The sequence below is a fragment of the Argentina silus genome, assembly GCF_951799395.1.
Source record: "Argentina silus genome assembly, chromosome: X".
Lineage (NCBI taxonomy): Eukaryota > Metazoa > Chordata > Actinopteri > Argentiniformes > Argentinidae > Argentina > Argentina silus.
Window position 1 is genome coordinate 2,649,914 of NC_139653.1, and position 21,142 is coordinate 2,671,055.

The following is a 21,142-nucleotide window of genomic DNA, read 5'->3' on the forward strand; positions in this document are numbered from 1 at the left end:
CAGCTGGTGACTCACTCTGCGGATAGTAGTCTCACACATTCACGCCTATTTCCTGGAGAGTGTTCCTGGTCTGTGGGACAGTTGTTCTGGGTTTTTTTCTTAATTATGGTGAGCATTCTGTGGTCATCCACTGTAGAAGTCTGCCTTGGCCTACCAGCCTGTTTGCGATTGGTCACCAGTGCTTTCTTTCTTTTTCAATAATGCTACACACTGTGGATTTTGGTAAGTCTAAGGTTTTATCTATGTTTTTGATTGTTTTGATATTCAGCCTCAAAATGGCTTCATTGAATTTCATGTGTCTTTGGTCCTCATGTTGACAGACACCAATAGCAGACTCCAAAGGCAAATGCAAAGCCTAGAATCAATACTAGACAATATTGACAGCTCTTTTATGCCTGCACAAATTATGTGACAGAACATACCTGACCAACTAGAAACACCTGTACATTTTCCATTTTTGGTGCCCTGAAATAGGGGGACTATGTATAAAAAGGGTTGTAATTTCTAAATGGTGAAACCAATCTGAATAAAGAAATGATTGCATTAAAACTGAGAATCTCTACTTTTTGATTTCAAATCCAAACTGTTGGAGCTAAAAGAAGACAGAATGCTCCCTCTTTCCAATATTATATATATAAAATCCTAGTCACAGAAGGAGCTAAGGTCTAACATAAAGTAAGCCCAGTCTTGCATAAGCACCACCTCCTATGAGCCCAATTGGGCACTGTGGTCACAGCTGTGGCCATACATCATCCCCTGGTGTGTCTACTCGTTAATCTGGGTAATTGAAGAGGAGAGCAAACACAGAGATGAATTAAACAACTCTCATGTGTTCGTTACTATTTATAACAACCAATTTCGGAGGTTAATCATCTTGAGGTCAGCTAGGAGCCCTATGACAGAAGATAATCAGTGACAGTTTCATGTCCAAACCAAGATGGCCTATTTGTGAGCATAGAATGCACCAACCCCAGCATGCCTCTCCAGACGTTGGTTCAGTACATGGTTGTTTGCACTGAGGGAATGATGTCCTTCCAAACTCCTAACAAATGTAAACAAGCCCTACTCTTTTCAAACAGCTATGGAATTATGGAGCATGCTTGTTTGGGACATGTGGCATGGTTAGTAATTATCAAAAGAGGCTAGCTTTATGGAAACCAGTTTAAGGCATTTGTGTGTGTCTGTGTGAGTGCACATGAGTGCGTGCATGTGCATTTCTACCGTATGTTTCAATATCCATAAAAAGAGTACTGTAGCTTTCACTCTTTCTCTTCCCCCCCTCCATGACCTATGCATTTTGGCCACTATAGGGAGAGCCAGGATTTCCAGGCACTCCTGGACGAAAGGTAATTCCCTCTGAATGGTGTGAAAAGCTTATACTGGTTGTAAAACCTTACAGTTACAGGAGGACTAGTAACTTCCTGTTTTCATTCCATTGTAAAGGGCCAAGCGGGCACCAGTGGTACCCCTGGCATACCTGGGAAGCGAGGCTACAGGGTAGGCCTGGCTGGAGTGGAGTGGTGCTTGTGGTTGTGGTTGCTGTGCATCTGTCAGCCATCACTGTTCCCTTAGCAACTAGAGCTCCATCAGATCAACCACGCTAATCGTCTCATTGTTAGTCTTTTGTGACGGACTAGAGCTGTAATTAAAGTCAAGTCTTGAGTTGCTTCTTCAGCACTCTCCTGTCAGGCTGCTCTACTGGCTTTTCTGAGTGCTTTGATCTGCTCATTAGTAATACACCAGAACATTCCTATCACCCTTAATGCCTATCTTAATTTAGTAGTCTCTGGATGGTTGGTTCTGATGCAGTGATACATCTCATCTCATGTGACTCTGTGGACCATTTCAGACAGGTCATTCACTAACACGACCCCATCCATTCTTCTTCCCATCAAACTGTGTGCCAACATGCCCTGTTCTGGGGGAATGCTGTGCTCTATGGTAGTGTACTGTGTGGATATGCAAGCTCTGAGTGTGTACCTGTGTCAGAGATGTTTTGCTTATGCCTTGTCGTTTTAAAAGTGTATATGAAGACAAGGAGCTGCATGTTTTGTGCTATTTACTCTGTGATTTTTATCCATTTCAACTATGATTAAATGCATCCTGTTAGCCACAGGTGACATTGGACTGTGCCTGTGGGTTGTAGGGACTAGGAAGTGTGCTGTGTTGTACAGAAATGTGATGGCACTTTTCATTTGCTTCTGGTGTGTCAGGGTGACAAGGGAGAGGCCAGCACAGCAGGAACGGGCATCAAAGGAGAACCAGGCACACCAGGACTGCTAGGATTAACAGGACCCAAGGTACTGTATGGAAATAGGGGTAGTAACCTCATCTGAAATGCCTTCTCAGTTTGGTTTGGCAATGTTATAGATACCTATAGGTGCAACTTATCATTATTAATAACCTCTCTTTTCCAGGGGGACAAAGGTGACCAGGGTCATAAGGTGAGAAAAACTTAATTTGACATTTTAAAATGTGCATCACTTTGGAAAAGGATGACCTCCCCTTCCCAACTCTAAATGGAAGTGAATGATTGAAAGACGAGAAAGCTAATCATCTTACATTTGGTCTTCCTGCAGGGAGAATTGGGAGCTGAGGGCCCATCTGGACCAAGAGTAAGTGAAGGCATTATTAGTTTCTGCATGAGTATGGACTCTTCTTTTGACTCTTAAACTCTTCCAAACTGAAGCCACCATACTGTAGATGACATGTCTGTAGAACAGCAGACATGTGAAAGTGACCTTCTTAATATATGCCATTTAGCTGACGCTTTTATCCAAAGCGACTTACATTGCAGTGAGTGCGTACATTTCAGTATAGCTTCTTGTTATGCTGTTTGATGATATGTGTGTTGATATTTATATTTCCTCCATCTTCATAGGGTCCTCCAGGCCCAATGGGGGAACCAGGGAAATCAGAAATCATAAACAATGAAAATGTATGTCTGTCACCAACTATTTACTTCCTCATGAGATGAGCCTTTGTCTGATTAATGTTTCAAAATTGTAACATTGTTTTTTTTGTTCACAGGATATTCGGAATGTACCTTTGATGGTGAGTGTTAGTCTACTTATTGGTACCTCAGGTCTTTGTAATAGAGAGATAGCCAACTTTTTTTTTTTAACACCAGATACTGTCACCTTAATTAAGCAATATCTGCACTATGACCTTGCTAATGCTATAATGTTAGCAATTAGTAACACCGGACATATCCATGTTCGTGTCTCTCTGTGTCTCTATGCAGGGCCCACCTGGACTACCTGGCTCACCAGGAGTTTCTGGCACTCCTGGAACAAAGGTAAGGGACATTTAGTTAGGTACAGTATTGCTCTTGTGAACATGCAATAGTCCTTTTTACTATGATTATATTTACTTTCACAATGATGTTGAGAGATCCTAATTATGGTTGCCTTCACTCTCATCTATGTTGTATATTAGTTGTCATTAAAAACCTCCTTGTTCAACAGGGTGACGTGGGACTTCCAGGTGCCCCGGGTCTTGACGGGGAGAAGGTACGATTTCGTCTCATACTGTATACATACTGAAAATATTGAATGAAAATACTGAATACTGAATAACTGAACAAATAAATAAATAAATAAACATAATATGTTTGCGTAATGGTTATTATACATATTTAATGCTGATGGCATGAATAATTTGCTAGAGAAACATACCATGTGACACAATCATCTATTTGATGATGAGGATGATAACTACAATGCTGATGATGGTGGGGAGACAACAACAATGACAACAGTGATGACTATGTCTGTGTGTTTGTCAGGGTCCTCGGGGAAAGCCCGGCGAGCCAGGCCCTATTGGTCCAGCGGGCCGTGAAGGTCCCAGAGGGGAGGGAGGCATCATGGGCTTCACAGGGCCCAAAGGAGAGCAGGGAGACATGGGTCCCTTTGGATCACCTGTAAGTGATTGGAGACCCACCACAGACAGATGCACAACTCACCACTACACAGGCTCCCACAGCAAATCCAGAGTCCTAGCTAGTGCTGTCATTAACTAGAGGGAAGGGAAGACGCTAGCTGTTTGTACCATTCTCTTATTAGGGTTAGGGTTAGGGTTAGAGACTTTCTATACAATAATGAATCACTGACAGTGATACAAAACGCTTTGAAACAAAACATATCACTTCATATATACAGTACTAGCATTATTTGAGAGAAATTGTCTGATTAAACATTGATTGAGAGAAATTGTAGAGTAGATCAGTGTGTGTTTGCAGACACTGAGAAAGGGCGGGCAGCATTGCGTCCCTCGTCGTTTGTAGTCTCATACACTATCCTTACAGCCAGGAATTGAAAGTGACACTGTATAAAGGCCTAAAAAGGGCCAAGAAACTCACCAGCTGGTTGGAATGTTATGTTAATGTCTGGTGCTCTCAAGAACAACTAACTATTCAACAAATTACAGAAAAGTCGGTATCTTCTATTTTTTATTGACACTTTAATATAAAAATGAACCCAAAACAAACAAATGATCCCCGAATTGAACGCACTGCCGATATGTTAATGTTTACATCTCCTGCTTCCTTGTTCTGTAGGGTTTAGATGGCCCTACGGGTGAAAAGGGAGTTGCTGGGCCTGCGGGCCCCATTGGATTACCAGGCTCAATGGTACGCAATGGTGCCCCTCAGAATACATCAGACTGTATGCAGTGACTGACCTGGCACAGGGGAACACTGTTCATCTGTACTCTACTCTACTGTACTGTGATGTTGTATGTAGTGTTTCATTCACTTGCCATTGGCTCCGGGGAGATTATTTTGTTAATCTTGTATCTGTGTACTCGTCTCTACCCAACATTACAGGGTCCGAAAGGAGAGCCTGGTGATAAGGGACACAGGTCAGACATGGTAAGGGTTCCATACATACCACCATTGCCGGATTGTTTTTAATGTCGCACGTTTGAGTGAGCTTCAGAGGCTTACAGGTTTTATTGTTCGAGTAAACAACAGAGTTATAAACACTAGAGGGAGCACTCCCCTAAATTAACTGTGATTATATGGGGGGGGGGCGCCATGTAGTAAACTTTATTCATCTTCTGTGATTTGTGTGGGTGTGAATCAAAGGTTGGTGATTCAATGCCACCTGAAGGTGGAGTACCGACTCAGCACCAGTGTCTCAGTCATTTATTGGCACCAGTAGATGACGTCATACACCTGAAAGCAATTTGCAATCTATAGATAAACCTGTAAACACAGCAAGACTTAATGAGGAAGTGTATCAGTTCATCACTTTTCCTGGTGTTTGTGTGTGTGTGTGTGTGTGTGTGTGTGTGTGTGTGTGCGTGCGTGCGTGCGTGCGTGCGTGCGTGCGTGTGTGTGTTTGTGTGTGTGTTTAGGTCTATGGACCCCCAGGGCCCCCAGGACCCCAAGGACCTGTTGGCCCTGCGGTGAGTAGCTTACAGTGCAGTCTGCATTATTGAGGACAGTAAACAATAGCCCTCAGAAGTATCCCTAAAACATATCAAGCAGAAACTGACATCATATATCATAATACAACATGATGCGATTGATATGTTTGACTCAAGTTTGTGTCTCTTCATACCCAGGGACCCGAAGGACTCTCAGGGCACAAGGTAAGAGTTGATTGGGTTTGCCTCTGTCATTCAGATCATGCCATCCTCATTAATTTGATAGTGATAGGTTGCCTCTGCTGGTTTGATAGTCTATTTGCAGGAAGGACATGTCATGTCCTCTTTGTTCCTCTAGGGGGAGCCAGGCATAGGTGTGAGAGGAGAGAAGGGAGCGTCTGGTCTGAAGGGTGATAAAGGGGACAGGGGGCATCTTGGACTTCCTGTAAGTATACCATTCAGTTATACAACATTCACCCTCTATTTAGCTGTTATCTCTGTTCCTTCTGTTAGAGTTGTTGTTGTTGTTGTTGTTGTTCTAACAAGTTGTTGTTGTTGTTGTTGAGGTTGTTGTTGTTGTTGTTGTTGCTGCTGCTGTTGTTGTTGTTGTTGTTTTTGCTGTTGTTGTTGTTGTTGTTGTTGTTGTTGTTGTTGTTTAAATTGGACTTGAACTGGTTGAGTAATTGGACCCTAAGACTTCGTATGGAAACCAAACTAGAGTGGAAGAGCTGTTGTTTCCCCAGGCTTTTCAGTTTTAGAACCAAGAAGCATGACTATTGTTCAAATGCTCTGTGTTGCTTTGAAACTCGGCCTAACTCACCAAGGACAGTTTCAGGCTCAACGGTTGCTTTAATGTTATCAAAGTGCATGGATGTGTGGATGGGTGCTTCAATCCAAAACACAAGGGCAATAAAATAACTAATATGACGACTAGACAAATGTAATCTACTTTGCCCTTGCCATGTTATTCAGATAACTTGTAGTATGCACTGGAGAGCATTTCCGATTATTGTCCTCACAGTGACAACTTGTATATGTCTTTAAAATTATGATTTGATCATGTTAATTTATGGTCTCTACCAATGGGTATCCCTCTGGGTCTCTTTTCTTTACTTCTGGTTTACTTCCTTGGGGTCAAAGGTCATTGATATACACTTCATTTACTCATCACATCATCAATGGCACAGTAACTCCTTTTATTTGGGAACAAGGACGGATGTATAATGTACCACATCTTGTATCCTAATCAATGTTGTATGAAGACTTGATCTTTGCAAATGATTATGCTTCACACTGAGTTATCATGCACAATAACTCATTTAGCTTCGACTATACACTGATATGATTGACACTTGCAATTGAATGGATAGAGAAGTTGAATTGTAATTATAGCATGCTCCTATCAAAGAACTTGGGCCACTGTGTGTGTGGCTTAACAGTACTGTAGATTGATCAACTTTTACCTCTAAAAGGAGTTACTGACGGTTGCTGTTTCTCACGTCATCACATCACCACAACCGTCACCCTTCTTCAAAACTGGATGTGTTGTTTTTGAGTCACTCGTGTCACTGCTTCACTCACCCTCCACCCTCACCCTCTCCACACTCCCCCTCCTCCTCCCACCACCACCCCCTCCTCCCATCTCTCCATCTCTGCTCTCTAACTGTTTACACAACTGTCCAGGGGGCTCATGGTTTAGACGGCAGACCTGGTCCAGTGGTGAGTGGCGCAAGTCCTGTACCGCCCTGCCCCCCCACCCCTCCCCCCTCCTCCCCACATCTCCTCCTACACCCTCTTCTGCTTCCCCACAACTCCACGGCTTGCTTGCCTGTCAGCCTATGCTGCTGTTGTCGTTTGTGTCTGTCTGTCCATGCGCTTACTTTCCCCTCCATGCTTGTCCTGTCTCTCTATCTCATCGTCTGCTAAGGGACTTTTTTTGAGGATGCATTGGCATAAGGATGACTAGAACATGACTGTGGCCCATGCAGACGTTGCCCTTAACCCACTATTACTGGGTCCCATATGTTTATATATAATATTCTCCATCTTTCACTACTATTACTACTACTGTTGTGGCATCAGTGAGGTGGCATCAGTGAGGTTGGAGGGCAATGTAAATTGTCTTGTCCATTACCTGCAGTGTCATGAAGACAAATAACAGATCATCTTTTATGTCAGAAACTACTGTGTGCCAATGCAAATCCAAATCAAAAAAGGTGTCTAAGCGGTGCCTGCAGCTCCACACGATCACATGCCAGCCGTGTCACTGTAAAGCTTGGAACTGGCGCTGTGATGTCACACCAGGCGAGCATGCTGGGATGCTCATGCTGCATGTTCATATGTATACTGTTTCAGGAGGGCAGTATGGCTCCCTGCCATACTAATGCTGTCTGTCTGATGTGCATATGCCTCCTGTCCAATCCTGTCTTCCACAAGAAGAGAGAGAGAGCTGCAGCTAAACTCTTTTTATTTTGAATTTTTTTATAAATATACTCATCAATGTTTTCTCCTTTTGTGGTAATTGTTTATTATCTAGTTCAACAAGCTTGGTGTTACTTTTACAGATAGAGAAGTTGATACTGTAGAACCGTAGCCTTAACCCCCATACACCCTCACTCAACTCTGCCGCCACCTAGGTTTAATGAATTCGTCCTAAAGTCACAAGTCCTCTTTTGATGGGATGTTTTACTCAAGTACACCAATGAGCTTTTTGATCTATTTATATTCAAAATGTGATAACCTTTCCTTCTGATATCCTCCCATTGTTACGTCTGCATTCACTGATGAGTCTTCTCCTCTAAAGGGTCTAATAGGACCAGGCGGTGTGCCAGGGCCAGCAGGACCAAAGGGGGATAGAGTGAGTGCACACACACACACACACACACACACACACACACACACACACACACACACACACACACACACACACACATAAAGGGGGATAGAGTTCACACACACACACACACACACACACACACACAGTATGTAGTAGTATGATGGACATGCAACACATAACATGAAGCCTACCTACAGTACTGTGCCCTACAGTCTAATGTCACATAGTGTACACTGCACTAAGCTCCACACTAATTTGCCAGTATGTTAGATATATTAGACATTACACATAAACAACGTTTCAGAAAACTATCAAATCATAACAAAGGAAAGACTTTTAACAAACAACAGTTTTGAGATGAATAATTAATTTGTCCTATTTTTTGTCAATGCAGGGCTTCAAAGGAGACTCAGGAGTTTCAGGACCAATTGGGCCTCAAGGCATCCCTGTAAGTAATCTGTCTCAATGCCAGGGTAGCAGAAACTATTTAAACATATTGTCCAGTCATACAGTTGTGTTACTTTTTACTGCTAACTACTTCTCACTATTACCCAAATCTACTGTATTACTCAAACAATAGTAATAGATCTTGTTCAATAAGCAATACAATTTGATAATAGAGACATGGACAATGTAGAATATGTTCTACAATACAACCATAACTCACTGTAATGGCTCTGATTGCACACACTGGAAGTATTGTATTGTCATATTGTATTTAATTTCCTTTTTTCAGGGTTTAGTAGGACCACAAGGATTTAAAGGGAACCGGGTAAGATAACATGTTGATGATTATGTGCTTGTCATGCTTTCATGTTATCGTTCAAACCAGAGGACGATAATATGTTTTATGCTAATTTAGCGCACACAGAGAAAATTGCTCCAATTGAGAAACCATGGCATTCAAAATGGCTGCCGACCCCCCCATGCTCTTGCTCAACTCTTATCCCCAACCAAATATGAAATAAAGTGTTATTAATCGAAACATAGCCCACTCTAGACATCTTATCTTGTTGGTCTTTTTGATTAAGTGAATAATAATAATAGTTGTACATTTTCATTTCCTAAGAGAAATATATGTTTTAATGTTTTGGTCAACCTATTGTTAAGTGTTTTCAAACCTTGTGGGGATGTATGAGGTCATGAGCAGGACCATGGTGGGTTCAAAGGCTCTCTTGAGTGGTAAATCTGAATCAAAATGTTAATGTGAATATCATTAACCTCAGCTTTTTGTTTTAATGGTTGCTTCCATTACTCCAGATGAGCTTTGCTCTTTGATAGCATGTGTGAAAACAATAGCCTATGAATCACAAAGTACAGGCCACCTTGTTGTTTCTTAATGGATTATATGTTGATGTCCTTTGCCTTTCTGAGGCAAATGTGTTTGTTTTGCAGTGTCTTTTTACCTCTGTCCCATTAATCTGGATTAAAATATTCAAGTGAGGCTGAACAAATATAGATGAACACAGAGATCAAAGGAAGATGTTAGACCTTGATAATGAGAGGCCTGGAACAAGTGAACAGGAATATCTTTGAGTTTAGGAAATTAAATGCTGTTTGCTTTGAAGACCAGTCAAAGGTTGTTTCATATGGCATCCTCATTGAGATTGCTAAATTTACCCAGTGTTATATGAACATCCTGTCTTTTATATACTGTCTCCGATACAGTAGTAGCTATTCAATAATACAGTATGATCAACTGTCACTAACTGGTAAAACAGCCCTGCAAAATTAAATAAAAATATGCTCCTTTACTATTAGTTACCAGTGTATTACAGAACATGTGTTCATATGCTCATACCCCCTCCTTCCCAGAGAATGTTTGTTTCCTTCCCATTAACATTTGACCTATTTAATATTCTCCCATCTTGAAAGTCACAACATGTCATTGACCTTCTCGGCACTTTCAGCTGGTTAAATGTCTGCTGCAAAACCTCCCCTTTATCTGCCAATGGGCACTTCTGTATTTGTATGAAATTGTACAAACCACTCAGTTAGTATATAAAGTAATATGAAGAGAAGATAGAGATGATTACTGGGTAAACATTGGTTTGGCGACTCTCCAGTTGAAGGTGCTGCTGAGATGACTGTGGGATCATGGTGCTGTTTTTACTCTTGTCCTCCTGTCTTCCTCTGTTTCCGCAGGTCTTCCTATCCCCTTTTCCTCCCCTCCACCCTGCTCTGTTTCCCGTGGCTCTTTTTTTGCCGGGGTCGCCCTCTCTCTCCCTCTCACACACCCTGGCCTCCTGCTCTTCCTCCTGCACTCTAATGTCGTAGTCCCGGGTTAATCTTCCTCCTCCTCCTCCTCCTCCTGTTCCCCTTCCTCCTCCTCTTACCACTTACCTCCCTGCAAGCCTGCCTGTAATCTCCTCCCCTGGCTGACAAGTAGTGGTCTGTCAACGTTGCCACAACATTAGACTATGTCGCTGGTTGCACAAGCAATGTTGAGGAAACGTTGAGAGAGCAGTGCATGTTAGACAGGGTTTTATTATCCTCTCAGTTCCAATTCCTTCTCGATAAACTCGTCTGTAATCTTAATCTGATCCTTCAAAGCCCTTGACCTTGGTGAGTGGACGTTTGAATGACAGTTTGGTCAGGTTTTGTCCATTTTTAATTTTTTATAGAACATTTGTACAAAATGTTTCTAATTTTAAGGTTTTGTGGTGTGGGACATTTAGTACTGGTCTCCTTTTACGTTATTTGACCATGCAACTCATTGTAATAGACTGTCAATGAATATAGAAGTAAGCCATATTGTTTTGGATACTCTTCTTCTACTTATATCTCTGAAACATGTAGGCTCCCAAGCAGGGTTAGCTCAGTAAAAAACAACAACACAATAAATAGTCCTGCTGAAAAGGGTTAGGGTATTCAGCAGGGTTGGAATGTTATTTTATCTAGAAAGCACATGGTGACAATAATGCAATTAATTGAATACATTAATTTCACTTCAGAAGAATGTCACGTTCAACTTTACATATATCTTGGTCGTCTTGGGCCATGAGTAAACTCATCTCAGCAACAGATTTGAACAAAAACATTTGGAGAATATCCTGAAAAAATCCCAATGAAAAATATGAAATCAAGTATGTTTAGAATATAATGTTAATATACTTTTAGTATATTTAATGTAATTTACATATTACCCAGCATTCCAGTAAGTTTTTTATTAACAACAACGCTTACAGTTTGGTTATTTGTTGGATTCAATGCTCATTTTGAGATTGGATTATGTATTAACGGTGCTACCCTTCAGTTTTGTATACTACTTGTATACTTGTATATATTAAGTGTATTAAGTTGCTAACCACAACTGCAAATAATTAGGACCATAATTAGGAGCAATACCAGGTATGCACTATATACAAGTCACAAGCCTATGGGCCTCCTTGTTTGGCAGTTGACCTGCTACAAAAGTTACAGAGTTACTTGCTTACGTCATGTCATGTCCCCCTCAACCTCAATGGGACTTCATACATTAATAAAGGTTGAATATTAAAAAATAATATTAAAAGTACATACTTTAAATACTAATGTGTTTTCTATCTAATTGAAATGTACTTTTAGTATACACGGAAATATGCTAGTGACACATACATTTTTTATTATAATTAATTATAATATACTTCATACTATTTGACAGTCACCTTGAATATGACTAAAATTACATTCTAAGTGTGTTGAAAGTACATTTCAGATAATCTTGTTATAAGTATACTTAAATATGAATTAAGACAGGTCAATTTAACATATTTCAAGTATACTTAATATGCTTAAAACCTACTTTTTCTGTATATTAAGTACAACTTTAGTACAATTTAAGATGGGTCATTTTAATATCAATTAATATACTTTAGTATATTTAAACTCAAGTATACTCGAAATATAATAGTTAAGCATACTTAAAGTCTTTTTTTGTTGTTGTTTGGGCTAACATGTAAGCTAACATGTAGTACTGTGTGTTAAAATGATGTTGGGGTACTACCTACAGCCTCAAATGGCACCATAGTTAATTTGATAGGCTGCAATTTGTCTGATGCGTTGTGAAATGTAAACCATCTCAACAGTGAGGGTGCCTTGTTCACACATAGAATGACTAATGGTAAATATTGAGACAATGTTCAATGATACATGATTATCAGTTACACATACAGTAGTAGACTACAATGAGCTGCTATATGTGCTCAGCTAATGTAATAGCAGTTGCCTGTGCCTGTTGTGGCTTTTCATGTTGGTTGCCAATCTCCCTACATGTAGACTTGCTTTCCTCAAGTATCTTTTGAGGTGATAAAAAATATTAAATACTGTCAGTGTTTTCTTTCTAAAACAACCCCTGATCATCAAAAGAATAGCATGTTATCACAAAGAGGCATAGTGTTTTTTTGTTTTTTTGTTCTTTTTTTTTTGGAGGGGGGGGGGGTTGACAAAACAATGAAGTGTTTCTGTTCCTGTAATAGGAATCAGTGAAGGTAACAAGATACAGCAATCTAAAAAGAAACCCACTCACCAACAACAAAGGCTTGTATCCCTACTCCCTAACTCCCTCAACTTACCCTCCATACCACTAAATCCATTCGACCTTAAACATTCGTATTCCCCTGTACAAAGCCAGAAAAAAAGCGTTCAACCGTTACTTCTATTGCCTTAAAATATCTACTTTAGTAAAACAAAATGTTTTAATTACGCTTAGGTAAGAATTTAAACCTCATGATTTTGCTTAAAAAAATAAAATAAATATTTTGCTTATTGTGTGGCGAGCCAGCCAGGAGGACTAAAGTCTGTCTGTTTTAATGCACTGTTGTTTGCAGGGAGAGAGGGGCAAGAAAGGCAACAGGGGGGCCAAAGGGGATAAGGGAGACCAAGGAGCACCCGGATTAGATGCCCCCTGTCCGTTGGTATGTTTTTTCTCCAATGTGCAGGCAGGAGGCAAAAGAAAGGAACAATAACCTACAATAGGACTCCCAAAAGTCTCTGTATTATAAGGTGGACTTCCTTTTGCCTCTGATGTGTAACGGTTCTAATAGACCTCAGAAGGGTTTTGGTCCAAGTGTCCGTTTTACAGTACTTATGATATTTCAGTATTCGTTGATAGCTGACAAAACATCAGTCTACTCCCTTTGTCTGGTAAGAGTGCCACAAGGGACAAGCATTTCAAGTATACAGTACTACACATATGATATAATTGTCAGATAAGATAGAGGATGAGCATTTGGCTCATGGGCCAGGGACCATAGCCCATCTGAGGGGTTCTTCTCCCCAGGATTCAGACTGACAGGAACCAAGCAGTCACTGCTGACGTGTGGCGCTGGCACAGTGACCTGATAGAACGACATGCCAAATACATGATCAATTATTTCATTAAGTTGCAGCTTCAGGCTATATCCCTTCAACCACATGTTCCACCTCCTCATTAAAGCCAGAGACTTGACAGGGTCCAGTCGAGTCAAGCCCCCTGATAATATCTCCTCCAACCTCCCCACCCTCCAGTCCTCTGAGCCTCCCCCTTTCTCTCCCCAATGGAATCACCCATTGCCCCACTTCCTCCAGTGAGCCTTGTTCCTGTCAGTCCCAGGCCCCTGCATGTTTAGGCAGGCCTGTGCAGGCTCCGGTCTGCTCGTGTCACGGCAGCAGGTTCTCCCATGGACCAACAGGGGGCACTGCTGCTTCAGGAAGGGGTCAGTGTGTGGATGTTTACGTGGTTGATTTCACAAACAGGGTTTCCGAGGCTTTAAAGGGGAGAAAGGTGAACCGGGCTTGCCAGGCCTGGACGGGCTGGATGCCCCTTGTGCTGTGGTATGGTGCTCTCTCTCCCTTCCCTATCCAGCATGCTTTGGCTTCCCTAACCATTCTGTAACACTCACTCTTTCTTATTCACTGTAGGGCTGTAGAAGTATTAATCAAACTGGTTTAACCCATTAACCCAATGCTATAGCTGCTACCTTTTAATTTGTTCTCCATTTGAGATAGAAATTTATTAAGTGAACAAACATACTCACACTTGCAACTCGTTCCATTAACATGGATGGTTGTGACTAATATCAACAGTTATATCAACGACCCAATCATCCTCATTTTAATTGTTAGTTTTTCATTTTAGTGTTGAGAAAGGCCTTACTTTTCCTTTATAATACATCCTTGTTTCCACCACTATCACTTGCATGGTGCAACTTTTTCTGACCTATTTCCTACCTCTGGGGCAACAGAAAGATAGAATACGCTGTGGCTGGAACCGTAGGTATTGAGAAAGATTCACCTCGATATTTAAAGCCAAGGCATCTTCATCTCCTCATTAAGTTTTTTTTACCCTGTTTAAACTTTTGTGTTAAGCAGGATGAGGTGAATGACATGCTTGACATGACATGACATGATATAATAAGCTGTCAGACAAGAGAAACTAGTAGCCAATTGGCCTACGTCGTATTTCAAAATAAAAGTGTGAATGATTTTAGAATGTTGAGTAACATTAGGACTCATATTATCTACAACCACTAGTTGTTTGGATGGTTAGTACTGCTTTTTAAAGCCACAATCTGAAGTGGTTTTGGGTCACATTAATTGTTTAACCCTTTAACGCCTGAGGTTGCATCTAGGAACCAATTTTTTGAACACCTGGTAAAATGTCTGTACACGATCAGTTCACAAAAGGAAAGTACTGTCTTGCACAATAGATCCTAATAAACACTTAGCCGATTGTTGTAATTACACTAGAGTACGTTTTCTCTGAAAAATGGTGGAAATCACAAGTCTGTGAACACAGTCTGTACACATATATATTCTGCTGAAAGAGTCTTGTACGGGGTCAAAAGGGTGAGTTTCTGAAATTCAATGGATGCAAAATGATCACAAGATGTACAGAGATGTCAGAGATGAAAAATATTCATTTTTGGCGTAGGTATAATCACTTAAAAATGTATATGCAACATTGGGCGTTAAGGACTGTAACCACACTTTCAAGCACTTTTATGCTTTGCATAGGCTTTCATGTAAAATAATCTTTTTGTGGCTCAAAAGTTCAAATTTAAAAAGTAGACTGCTTTTTAGTTATGATTATGTTGGTGTTGGCATGGTTATGCTTATTCTATTAGTCATACTGTAGCAGCGCTCTGATCTCTTTCACCCTCCTCACTTACTCCTTCTGTGTCTCTCCCCAGGGAGAAGATGGCTTACCAGTACCAGGATGTTGGAATAAAGTAAGTGCGAGATGTGAAAATGTGTTGTGTGCAGTTTATATTTGCTGTGAATTTGCATTGTGTGGTAATATACTGTATGTGGCATTGTAGTTCAGTCTGTCTTTATCCCCATTCATGCTATTTGTATTTTTACCCTGTCTAACCAACATCATCATTTACTTGTTGAGAAATATTATCCATTGTTTATTTAGTCTCCAATGAACATCGCATGAACTAATGTGTGTTTTGTTTTTGCCTCTTGTTTTCTTGCAGTGACGATAACTTCAGAGTGGCATGTGTGATTGTACATAGAATATTTATTTTTGTACTTTTTATGTGCTCTCTTATACTGATGGAAAAAAAAAATCTTAAAAAATATACCAGGATTTTTGTACATATTGTTTATTTTTATTACCTGTAATAATGTTTATGTACTGGATTTTATATCTATGTATTATTTCAACATGTTTGGATAAGGAAGAATTATAATGTGGCTACATATGCATGATATTTGTGCATAATGTGAATGGATATTGCCTATTAACTTATTGTATCATGTTGTCTTTTTTTAATATTGTAATAGACCATGCTGCACTGAATTGTGGGGCTGGAAAGATGAAGTGTTTGCTTTTTGAAATTCTTTGTTGAACCCTCTTTGTAGAGCTGAAAATGGCTAAAACTAGCAACACTGCAAACAATCCCTGTCTCAGTACTGGTAATAGTACATGTATACACCACCCACAGTGACAGACAGCACTGTTTTTAGTCTGCACTGTACATTATAGTCTTTTTTAATTCATTACTAATCTCTACGTAATGTTTAGTTCCATATGGAGATGTATGTCCATCTACAGAATAACCAGGTAGATCTGGTGACATCCTATTTTAACAATTTTGTTGTCACAATGTCTCGCTCATATAAAGTATCCTGAATATTCAGCCTACCACACCACACCACATTTTTTTTGTTACCTCCAAAAGGGAGCATTTTCATCTTATGAAGAGGGTTTCAACTAAGATTGCCTGAACATTTTGAAGCTTTAGTTGTTTTGAATCAAGGCATAACAGCAGTTTTGGAGTAGAGAACAGATTGTTAGCATTTGCTGCTTTGACACCGTTTTGGTAGTTCTACAGCTAGAGAGATCAACCATTCTAAGCTATATCATACCGTATAACCCTCTGGCCTCAATTTGTCCAAATCATTTAAAAATATTTTTTACCAAATCTAAGAGGCCCCCGCCTCCTGCTTTTTGACTATTGGGCTCTTTAACAAAAATTAGTTTTGGCTTTTGTTAGAACGTTTTAAAATGTATACAAACCCCAAGTTACAAGATTTATCTCAGATGACTGAAATATTGCTGCTCAACCTGCAACAGCCACATTGCCGATGTGCCCAGTGTACCTCATCCATTTATTTATATAAAGAAATCTATTCATGGACAATGAAGATCTCTTTTGTAAGAAATATCAGGCATCTTACCTACAACTGTTTTACAGGGGATAGCCCTAGTCTAACAGTGGAGTTGCCCTTGCTAACTGCATTTATGAGTTGAATCAGTGTTGAAGAAATGGATGTAGGGGATTGGAGTGGAGCTTGGTCCATTAACTGCTGCTTGTTGTAAAAATATCTGTTTTGTGTTCTGCTCTGCCTGGAAATGTATAGCTAGATTAAGAGATTGTCAGATTCCCTCCCTAGATAGAATTATCATCAGGTTATTGTACCTCGTACTAATTTGTGCCTTAATAACCAGCTGGCCTTGCTGCCATTGTGTCAGAATTACCTTAACTCCATTGGAAATTGTTTCATGTGTTATTAACTGACATTCAAATGTTTTGTTGACCCCAATATGTCCAAACTGACAATCAGAAATAAATATACCATTTTATAGTACAAAGTGTCGTGCTTTAAATAACATAACATACCTACAGTGGGGGAAATAATTATTTGATCCCCTGCTGATTTTGTTAGTTTGCCCGATTACAAAGAAATGAGCGGTCTATAATTTTTATGGTACTTTTATTTTAACAAATAGAGACAGAATATCAACAAAGAAGTCCAGAAAAAACACATTATATAACGTTATAAATTCATTTGCATTTTATCGAAGGAAATAAGTATTTGATCCCCAAGCAAAACATGACTTAGTACTTGGTGGAGAAACCCTTGCTGGCAAGCACAGAAGTCTGACGTTTCTTATAGTTGGTCACCAGGTTTGCACACATCTCAGGAGGGATTTTGGTCCACTCCTCTTTACAGATCCTCTCCAAATCCTGAAGGTTTCAAGGCTTTTGCTTGGCAACTCAAAGCTTCAGCTCCCTCCACACATTTTCTATAGGATTAAGGTCTGGAGACTAGCTAGGCCACTCCATGACCTTAGTGTGCTTCTTCTTGAGCCACTCTTTTGTTGCCTTGGCTGTATGTTTTGGGTCATTGTCATGCTGGAAGACCCATCCACGACCCATCCTCAGTGCTCTGGCTGAGGGAAGGAGGTTCTCGTCCAAGATCTTATGGTACATGGCCCCCGTCCATTGGCCCCTCAATGCAATGAAGTCGTCCTGTACCCTTAGCAGAGAAACAACCCCAAAGCATAATGTTTCCACCTCTGTGTTTGACGGTGGGGATGGTGTTCTTGGGATTGTAGCATTCAGCATTTCTCTCCCTCCAAACACGAAGAGTCGAATTTATGCCAAAGAGTTCAATTTTGGTCTCATCTGACCACATCACCTTCTCCCAAGCCTTCTCTGAATCATTTAGGTGTTCATTGGCAAACTTCAGATGGGCCTGTACATGTGCCTTCTTGAGCAGGGGGACCTTGCGGGCACTGCAGGATTTCAATCCGTTACGGTGTAGTGTGTTACCAATGGTTTTCTTGGTGACTGTGGTCCCAGCTGCCTTGAGATCATTACCAAGCTCCTCCCATGTAGTTCTTGGCTGATCCCTCACCCTTCTCATGATCATCCTTACCCCACGAGGCAAGATCTTGCATGGAGCTCCAGGCCGAGGGCGATTGATGGTTATTTTGTATTTCTTCCATTTTCTAATAATTGCACCAACAGTTGTCTCCTTCTCACCAAGCTTCTTGCTGATGGTCTTGTAGCCCATTCCAGCCTTGTGCAGGTCTACAACTCTTACCCTGATGTCCTTTGAATGTTCTTTGGTCTTGCCCATGGTGGTGAAGAGGTTGGAATGGAAGAGATTGATTCTATTGACAGGTGTCTTTTATACCCATAACAAGCAGAGATTAGGAGTACTTTTCCTAAAGTGACAGGACTAATCTGTGTGCCTCATGGGCATATAACCGGTCTGTATGAGCCAGAATTCTTGCTGGTTTGTAGGGGATCAAATACTTATTTCCTTCGATAAAATGCAAATGAATTTATAACTTTATATAATGTGTTTTTTCTGGACTTCTTTGTTGATATTCTGTCTCTATTTGTTAAAATAAAAGTACCATAAAAATTATAGACCGCTCATTTCTTTGTAATCGGGCAAACTAACAAAATCAGCAGGGGATCAAATAATTATTTCCCCCACTGTACTTTCTTATTTATTTGTATGCAGAGTTGGTAATCTTGTGATTTGATAAAGATGAGAGGTAGCTAATTGGATAGCATCTTGATAATCTTCATCTTAACCTGCAATATCTGTATTGATGTCTATGGTTTGTAGTGAGTTGGAGTTTGTGTGTGTCTCACCGCATGTATTGAGTGAGTTGACTGTGGTGAGTCCTTTATATGTACAGTACCTTCAGAAAGTATTCAGACTTTTTCCACATTTTGTTGTGTTATAGACTCAATTTAAAATGGATTAAATTAAAAGAATTTGAGATCAATCCACACACAATACCCCAGAATGACAAAGTGAAAACATGTTTTTTGAAATTTCAGTAAATGTATTAAAATTGAAATACAGAAACACCTCATGTACATAAGTATTCAGATCCTTTGCTATGACACTCTTAAAATTAGCTAAAATGCAAACATGTCATCAACAAATCATTCAAGAAGTTGAATTGAGTCCATCTTAATGCAAGAATAATAGTTCATGTAATTTTGGAATTAATATCTTTGTTTTCATAGGGTCTCTGTTTTGCACAGGAATCAATTACACACTGTAGATTAGGATGTCGCTACCAACTCAGCAAATTTCATAATTTTCTCTTGATCCTGACAAATTCTCCAGTCCCTGTCAGTGACAAACATACCCATAACTTGATGCAGCTACCACTATTCTTCATACGAGAGATGGTGCGAAAACTGCATTGCATCTGCTGGATTTGCACCAAACATTATGCTTTGTAGTAAAAACCAAATAAACACATTTCCAGCCACTTTCTTTGCTGTATCACTTGAATTAATTGCTGCAAACACAATTATGGATATGAGAGACATTATTTTCCATTAAGGGATTATTTTTTGCCATTTTGTTATCGACCAATTTTTTAGAGTGACTGAGATGTTGACAACTATGTAATAGTTGTCCCATCGACTGTGCTTTTTCCTCTCCACCATTCAACTTCGTAGATTTTTGTAAGTCTCCCCAGGCCTAAGGGTTGCATTCCTGAAAAGTTTTGTTCCTCTCCATTTGCTCAGTTTGTAATGACAACCTGATCCACACAGTGTGTAATTAATTCCTATGCAAATCAGAGACCCTATAAAAACAAAGATATTAATTCCAAAATTACATAAACTATTATCCTTACATTAAGATGGACTCAATTCAACTTATTAAGTGATTTGTTGATGACATTTTTGTATTTTAGCTAATTTTAAGAGTGTCATAGCAAAGGCTCTGAATACTTATGTATATGAGGTATTTCTGTATTTCAATTTGAATAAATTTACTGACATTTCTAAAAACCTGTTTTCGTTTTGTCATTCTGGGGTATTGTGTGTGGATTGATGGCAAATTCTTTTAATTTAATCCATTTTAAATTGAGTCTATAACACAACAAAATGTGGAAAAAGTGAAGGGGTCTGAATACTTTCCGAAGGCACTGTACATAACAATACATGAATGGGAACAAGCCTAGATGTTAATATTTTGGCTAAGGTTTACAACCTCTGCTTATAATCAGCATGGTTACCAAGAATTAACATGTTAATGATACCCATACATTTTCCATTGATAGTATTTTGTGAATGGTAGCACATCTGGCTCGAAAGAGCCACAGCCAACAGTATGATTCTTTGAAGAATTCAAACACTTCTGTCTCCCATCCCATAATGGAAAGAGTTGTCCTCATCAATATGAATCTCTCTTTTAAAGGGTCAAAATCCTTTCCAACTGGCCAAGAAGTAGCTGTACGATAGAGCTGCTCAGCGATGATGCATCGCTCAAAGCTGCAGAATGGAAACTTGAAGGAGATATCTTTGAGTTTTGACCCAACCTGGGGTTGCCATTTCAATGTTGTTCCAGGAGGTTGAACACGGAGCCAGTAAAGTTGGGGGGCTCCCATGTCAGCACTGAGCAGACTAACTTCAATAAGACTAAAAAAACTAGAGGATTTGGATTCCTTTTCAGTTCTTTGTTGAAGGCTTGTTGGATGGAAAAGCCATCAGAGCGCCACAGAGAGATACAGACACATTTCTTTGAGTTTTATGTGCTTGATACTTTCATCTACTTTATTCACTATGTGAAAGCAAGACATTAACTTTTTTATTCTGTACGATTTCCTGTGTTTTATTCGACACCAACAACTGTGATTCAAGAATTCAGTGCAGCTCACAGAACAGATAGATGCAGTCTCTTGTGTTCATGTGTTTC

General features: G+C 39.9%; 1 protein-coding gene across 1 annotated transcript in view; it reads left to right on the forward strand.

The window, feature by feature from the left end:
• The window catches only part of col13a1 (collagen, type XIII, alpha 1), a gene marked incomplete at both ends in the record, with an annotated part of 91,851 nt that extends 71,174 nt beyond the window's left edge, over window positions 1–20,677 (forward strand). Inside the window, 18 exons of the mRNA XM_083696115.1 lie at window positions 2,214–2,300; window positions 2,418–2,444; window positions 2,580–2,615; window positions 2,882–2,938; window positions 3,031–3,054; window positions 3,245–3,298; window positions 3,468–3,512; window positions 3,788–3,922; window positions 4,826–4,870; window positions 5,359–5,409; window positions 5,569–5,595; window positions 5,729–5,815; window positions 8,174–8,227; window positions 8,601–8,654; window positions 8,943–8,978; window positions 13,015–13,101; window positions 15,358–15,396; window positions 20,645–20,677. Coding sequence (XP_083552241.1) covers window positions 2,214–2,300; window positions 2,418–2,444; window positions 2,580–2,615; window positions 2,882–2,938; window positions 3,031–3,054; window positions 3,245–3,298; window positions 3,468–3,512; window positions 3,788–3,922; window positions 4,826–4,870; window positions 5,359–5,409; window positions 5,569–5,595; window positions 5,729–5,815; window positions 8,174–8,227; window positions 8,601–8,654; window positions 8,943–8,978; window positions 13,015–13,101; window positions 15,358–15,396; window positions 20,645–20,677 — 978 coding nt within the window. The remainder of the gene's footprint in view (window positions 1–2,213; window positions 2,301–2,417; window positions 2,445–2,579; window positions 2,616–2,881; window positions 2,939–3,030; window positions 3,055–3,244; window positions 3,299–3,467; window positions 3,513–3,787; window positions 3,923–4,825; window positions 4,871–5,358; window positions 5,410–5,568; window positions 5,596–5,728; window positions 5,816–8,173; window positions 8,228–8,600; window positions 8,655–8,942; window positions 8,979–13,014; window positions 13,102–15,357; window positions 15,397–20,644) is intronic.
• Window positions 20,678–21,142: the final 465 nt, after the last annotated feature.